Genomic DNA, 6,062 nt, shown 5'->3' on the forward strand with positions numbered 1-6,062 from the left:
TGCTGACCAGTGTGCATCTTTTCCAGACCAGCCTCTTCCCCGATGTTACCGCACGCTGACACCCACTCCCGGATCGAGCACTTTGCCAGCAGGTATCACCACTGGGTACTGCTGTCATGCCAGGGCACAGAGCACAACTCTGATGGGTGTAGAGGGGTTTCGGGGCAGACGCATGGTGAGCTCCTGCTGCCTGTGGCCCCCTCCACAATTCCCAGCACGCTGCCTGTCAGGCAGAGGCTGTCTGGCACCACTCAAACTGCCCCAGTGCCACTGGGAAGGGGCAACTGCAGGGCCAGACAAACCTGCAGGTACAATTTTTCTCCTGCTGGGACATGGCTGATGCCACACAAATTGACAGCAACAAGCTGCTCTTCCCATATGAGTTGCTGGTTTGAGTCTTAGCAGGCATATCCCTCAATGTGTTGCTCTGCCCATGCGCTCACTAGTGCTGCTTGCATGCTTCCCATTGCTGCTGCCTTGTCGTTTGCAATGCCTCTGCCCTCACCGTGGGCCCAGGTCAAGTGGGGACCTGAGGAGCACAGGGAGCTTGTAGCTCAGGCCCTAGGCTGGAGCTGGTAAGCTTTCACCCTTTTTCTTTGCTGACTCGAGAAGAGGCTGAGCTGGCTGCATGGCAGCAGCCCTTTATTCCAGACTGTCACCCCAGAGCAGCAGTGTCTCTTGTTGTCTAAAAAGACAAAACTCTCTACAGCCTGTAAAGAGAGGCAGACTGGGGCAGTCAGCTGGACACCCTGCCAAAAGAGGGGTCTTCCAGGGTCTGCTGTAAGTAGGGTGCATTGAGCAGACATTTGGGGTGTCTCTGACCATATATCAACCTGTTTGTCTTTTCTCCAGGCTTGCAGAGATGGAAAGCCAGAACTGTTCCTTCTTCAGTGACAGTCTGTCCCCTGATGATAGCCTGTGAGTTCTGCCTCCTTTCCCTCCTCCTTCCCTCCTGCTGAGTCAGGGCTCCTGTGGCTCCATCCCTACCTAGCCTGGGCACAGAAATGCTTTTTTGGAGCATTCCCAGCTCCTGTGATTCTCTAGCTCTTGGGCACCCCCAGCTACCCAGTGGTGCTGAGCCACTTCTGAGCTCTAGACCTGGAGCTGCCAGAATGAGCTCCCATGTGGAACCACCTCCCTTCTGGCTGTCCTTCTCCAAGGGCACACAAATCTCATGAGACTGATGTTCCTCACAAAGGTGTTTCTCCACCTGCTGCAACAGGGATGAGGACCAGTACCTGCTGCGCCATTCCAGCCCCATCACTGACAGAGAGCCTGGGGGCAGCCAGCAGGTTCCAGGAAGCCTCAACATGGATGACAAGGGAGAGCTGGAGCGAATCCTGGCTCACTTAGAGGATGAAAACAGGTAGAGGCATGGATAACTCTGAAAGTAGGTGTTACAGCCTAAGGGAAAGGGCATGGAGAAGCCTGGTAGAGCTCAGAGTGGAGTGAGGAGGTAGCTGCTGGGGCTGGAGGGTGGGGATCGGAGGAGCTGAGTGAGCTAGTTTGGAAGGTGTCTAGGCTGAGCCCTAAAACTTTCATGGGAGCATTCAGTGAGGGTGTGCCCTCCAAGGAAGGGAAAAGGTTCTCTTCCCCAAAATGTTCCTGCCCCCATCCCCAGAACATGTTCCCCTCCTGAACCCTAAACTGGTTGAAGAGAGCCCAGGGGTGCTGCTGTCTCTCTTGTCCCTGAGCCCCTCGCAAAGAGTGGTGGCGCTGCTCTGGATCACACAAGGTGAGGCTCTGGGCAGGGCAGCTCGACTCAGGAGGAGGTGATGCTTTCCCTGCCCTCCTTCTCAGCATCTTAAGATGTGGTTGCATGTCTTTTTGTAAACTGCTTAAGTAGGGTAGAGCTGCAGGCAGGCCACCCTGTGATGCAGGGGCAAAGCCCAGAAGCGTGCTGGTCCTCAAGCCTTAAATGTGACAAAGCCTTCAGAGTTATTTTGTCTGGGAGTCATGGGCCATCCCTGAAGCACAGCTGCCAGGTGTTTCCAGCAGCGTTTCCTCTAGAAAGGAAAGTGGTAATACTGACCTAGTCTGTCTTGCAGGATCCTCCAGGGAGAGCTGAGACGTTTGAAATGGCAACATGATGAGGCGGTGGAGTCTCCAACCTTGGCTACAGGCACCCCAGAATCAGTGCAAGACCCACGTAACGATGAGCTCCTGGCAGAAGCAAGAATCCTCCGACAGCACAAGAGCCGCCTGGAGACCCGCATGCAGATCCTGGAGGATCACAACAAGCAGCTGGAGTCCCAGCTGCACCGGCTGAGGGAACTGCTGCTGCAGGTACTCTCGGAGCAAGGATCTGGGAAAGCCCATTCTTGGGGTGGGCTTTGCCATAACAGAGCTGGGGCAGTGGCAGAAAGGGGTGATGGTCAGAGGGGGAGGGCAAGGACAGAGGATCATGACAAACTCGTTCTCTCTCCAGCCTCCGGCAGAGTCAGATGGCAATGGTTCAGCAGCCTCTTCCTTGGCTTCATCTCCACATCAGTCTGAAAGCAGCCAGGCAAAGGAGAAAGAGCACAACACCCCTGACACCGAAGCTGCGGGTAAGGGCTGGGGTTGGGCTGCATTCTCAGCCCTGCTTCTTTGGTCCTATGCTGCAGGAAGCTGCCTGTAACCTGCTGTCCTGCAGAGATGTTGGCCAGTGAGGCAGATGCCCAGAGACCCTGCTCATCGCCTCCTCTGTCCTCTTTCCTGCTGCAGATGAGGTGGAAGCCAAAACCCAGGAAGTCAGTGTATGCCTGGAAGATATTATGGAGAAGCTGCGGAGCGCTTTCCCTAACTCTCAAGGTACTCGAGTGAAATCACCCTCTCTGGCCTCTTACTGCTCCCTCAGATGAGATTTTCCCCATGGAGCCCAGCCCCGATCCCAGCTTTCCTGCAACAGCCAACACCCACAGCGCCTGCAGGGAAGAGCTATGTTGCCACAGCGTTGCTGCAACTGGTGTGTGGCCTGGGCACAGAGAGGATGAGGTGTCACACCCGAAGGAGAGGTGATTGGAGGTGCCAAGAGTATGGATCAATTAGATTGCTGCAGATGAGCTGCAAAGCAGCCTCCTGCCCTGCCTGGGACCCTGCACCCCGTGGGGGTCCCCGCTATGAAGACAGACCTGCCAGCATTGAGTTTGCAGTGATCACCTTGAGTCACCTCCTCTCTTCGTTCCTGTCCAGACCCCTATCCAGGAGAGGATGAGGCACCAGTTACAATGGGGAGATGGAAGCAGTGGTGCAAGGTCTCCTAGATGCTCATAAACGGCTCTTCCCAGCAGAGTTGGGGACTGAGGGATGCATGTGTGGATGGCGCCTCACTTGTCCAGTGGGATTTGGTGTAGGTCTTTCTGCTTTCCCTCTGTGCTCCGTCCCAGAAGCAGCACTTGGTCCCTCACCCATGCTGCCCATGCATGTGCTGAAGCAGATATTGCTTAGTGCCAGCACTAACACAAGATGAGAGAGAGCTTCCCTCACTGCCTGCGCAGATCCTTGTGCGCTTTCTGCAATCCCTGAGCTCTGCAGCATCCCTGTTCTAACCACATGGCTCCAGGTCCTACTTTCCTTACCTTTTCTCTTTCAGGTATGACCTCCCTAATCTAACACCTCCTGTGAGCCAGAGCCTTTTCCTAACCAGCTACCTGGCTGCTTTCTTCCTGCTCCTCTCCCTGCTGTGCTCCCTGTGCTGTGGCAGACCTTGCACAGACTCTTTCTGAGCCAGTTGTGCAGGATGCTTGCCAGCTCCAGAAGATCTCAGGGGAACACAGGTCATGCAGGAGTGGGATCGTGGGCTCCCCAGGAGGCTGGCTCTGCCGCACAGCCATGATGTCCAAGCCTGGGTGGTTCAGAAGAAAGAACTGAAACTGTGAAAACTGCCTGTCTCCTCTGGGTGCTCACAGGCTGCTGCCTTTGAGCGCAGCCTTTGGGGTGCAGAGCTCAGCATCTTCCTCCTCTTCAGTTGTGCCCATGGGCCTCCGGGTTGGTGGGCACCAAAACGCTCCAGAGGCCACCCAGTTTTTAAAAGAACTCTTTCTAACAGCATCCAGCTGCCAGCCTTATAAATTGATCTCTCTGCCACCCAGGGCTCCGCGGCCAGCCAGGAACATACTGTCTGGTGGGGAGAGTCTATGAGGTTTATGGGATAGGGATGAGTCCGTGTTAGAGCTTCAGCCCAGCTAGTAGCCTTATCTTGAGAGGGTCTTTATAACAGAGCCTTATCATTTAATTTGCATATATTTCTATATATATTATATATATATTCTGTACTTAAATACTCTCATGGACTCACTCCATTAAATTCTAATACTGTAAGTGCAGCTGACCTTCACTTTCAGTCCAGCCCATCACCTGCTCCCGCAGGGACCAGCACCTTCCCCATTGCTGGTGCTGCCTTGGGGTAGGGCTGCTGCGAGGGGAGCTCAGCGGAGGGACAGACTGACAGCACGTACTTTGTCCCCTCTGATTTCCTGAGGGGTTGTGCCATGGCACAGAGAACCTGCCCTGCCTGGACCTGGCTCCATCCACGGGGAGCCTCAGCTCCTGCAGCTGCCTGTCCCCAAGGCACTGTGGAAAGGGGTTTCTCCAGCCCTGCGGTCACCAGGACATTGGGCTGTGATGCAGGAGAATAGCAGTGTGGGCAGGCAGCTGGGCAGGCAGGGCACCTCCTTGCCCCCACGCAGGGAGCAGCTGCCCTGCTGTTGTCCCCTAGTTTGAGCTGGGCTGAGAGGCCAGAGGCACTCGGGCAACTGGGTGGTAGAGGAGGCTGTTCTGCAAGCTGGTGGGGTAGTTCAGTGGTGGTGGCTCCTGGTCCCAAAGGCTCCCTCAAGCTGTCTGTCTCATGCTGTGTTATGTCGAGAAAGAGGTAGAGTCAGGTGCTGTGGGGTGCCCCAGAGCAGAGGCTGAGATGGCTTTGGTGCTTTGGGGCTGCAGGCTGTGTAAGGTTGAGATGCCTGAGGGCACAGGCAGGGCTGCATACCAGTGTGAAGCATCCTGCCTAAAACAGGACTTTCTGCAAGGACAGGGCTGTTGTTGCTGGCTGGGATGGGATATGGTGGTGAGCTGTTAGGGGAGGTTCAGACCAGGGGCTGGGGGGGGCACAGGGCTGTGTGGGCAAGCTGGCTTTGGCAAGCTGGCAAAGGTGCAAAGCAGCACCCATGCTGCAGATTAGGTGGTGTGAGCCTTCTAGGCAGGTGTTCAGGGTCCTGTGCTGCTGTGTCCGCGAGCAGTGGTACAGGTTGCTGTCCTTGCCATCTCCTTGCACACCCAGGCGAGTGGCAGGAGTGCAGCAGCAGTGGCACTGGTGTTAGACTTGCCGTAAGCATGCTTCGTGTGTCTGACCATGGCGAGGGAGCACATGCCATCCTGCCAGACCTGGCTGGACCCCCCTTTTAACCCAGTGGCAGGATGGAGGGAGCGTCAGAAGGAGTGAGGTTTTGGCCTGAGGATAAAGTCAGAAGTACGGAACCTGGAGAGAACTGGAGGAAGGACAAGACAGAATGAGGGCAGAGCTGCTGGCCCCAGTGCCAGGCGCGGGGAGCAGCGGTGGCCAGGCTGGGTGCTCAGGCTGTCGGTTACAGGGTGAGTGGGGGCTGTAGTTGGGAGCTGGAATGTGGCAGGGAGGGGAGCAAGCTGGTTAACGCTCTGGTAACCATGTACTGGGGTGCTGCTGTCCTTGCTGCTTCACACCATCTCTGCTCTGGAAAGAAAATAAATTTGTATTTATACTGAGAACCACATTGGTGCTCTGGCCTCTTCTATCCACGCACCTCAGCTGAGTCACGGTAGGTCCCAGCTCTGTGCCAGCCTGGCACTGCTCCTGCAGGGCGGCTGGGACACGGGTGTCCCTGTGCTCTGTGTCAGCCTGGCTGCTCATTAGAGGCAGAGCAGAAGCTGTGGCAAAGCCTTGGGCTCCCCAGGTGTAGGTCCATCTCCTGACCACCATCTTCCTTTGTCCTCTTCCAGTAAGGTCTGCTCAGGGATGCGTGGCAGCCTGAGGGCTGGGACAGAAGCTGTGTGGGGTCAATCCCTCTCCCTCATCTGGGAATTTTTGCTGCAGGAAACCTCTCAGACCC

At 55.9% G+C, this 6,062-nt stretch overlaps 1 protein-coding gene across 7 annotated transcripts in view; it reads left to right on the forward strand.

Moving 5' to 3' along the window:
- DRP2 (dystrophin related protein 2) overlaps positions 1 to 5,721 on the forward strand; it is a 28,637-nt gene extending 22,916 nt beyond the window's left edge. For 4 of the 7 annotated variants that reach the window (XM_054075109.1, XM_054075108.1, XM_054075113.1 and 1 more), the window contains 7 exons: positions 27 to 92; positions 853 to 918; positions 1,199 to 1,366; positions 2,049 to 2,286; positions 2,429 to 2,549; positions 2,707 to 2,793; positions 3,175 to 5,721. In XM_054075109.1, coding sequence (XP_053931084.1) covers positions 27 to 92; positions 853 to 918; positions 1,199 to 1,366; positions 2,049 to 2,286; positions 2,429 to 2,549; positions 2,707 to 2,793; positions 3,175 to 3,245 — 817 coding nt within the window. In that variant the 3' untranslated portion in view covers positions 3,246 to 5,721. The remainder of the gene's footprint in view (positions 1 to 26; positions 93 to 852; positions 919 to 1,198; positions 1,367 to 2,048; positions 2,287 to 2,428; positions 2,550 to 2,706; positions 2,794 to 3,174) is intronic. The other 3 variants (XM_054075110.1, XM_009571982.2, XM_054075111.1) reach the window with 3 other exon arrangements.
- Positions 5,722 to 6,062: the final 341 nt, after the last annotated feature.

The sequence above is a fragment of the Cuculus canorus genome, chromosome 10 (assembly GCF_017976375.1).
Source record: "Cuculus canorus isolate bCucCan1 chromosome 10, bCucCan1.pri, whole genome shotgun sequence".
Lineage (NCBI taxonomy): Eukaryota > Metazoa > Chordata > Aves > Cuculiformes > Cuculidae > Cuculus > Cuculus canorus.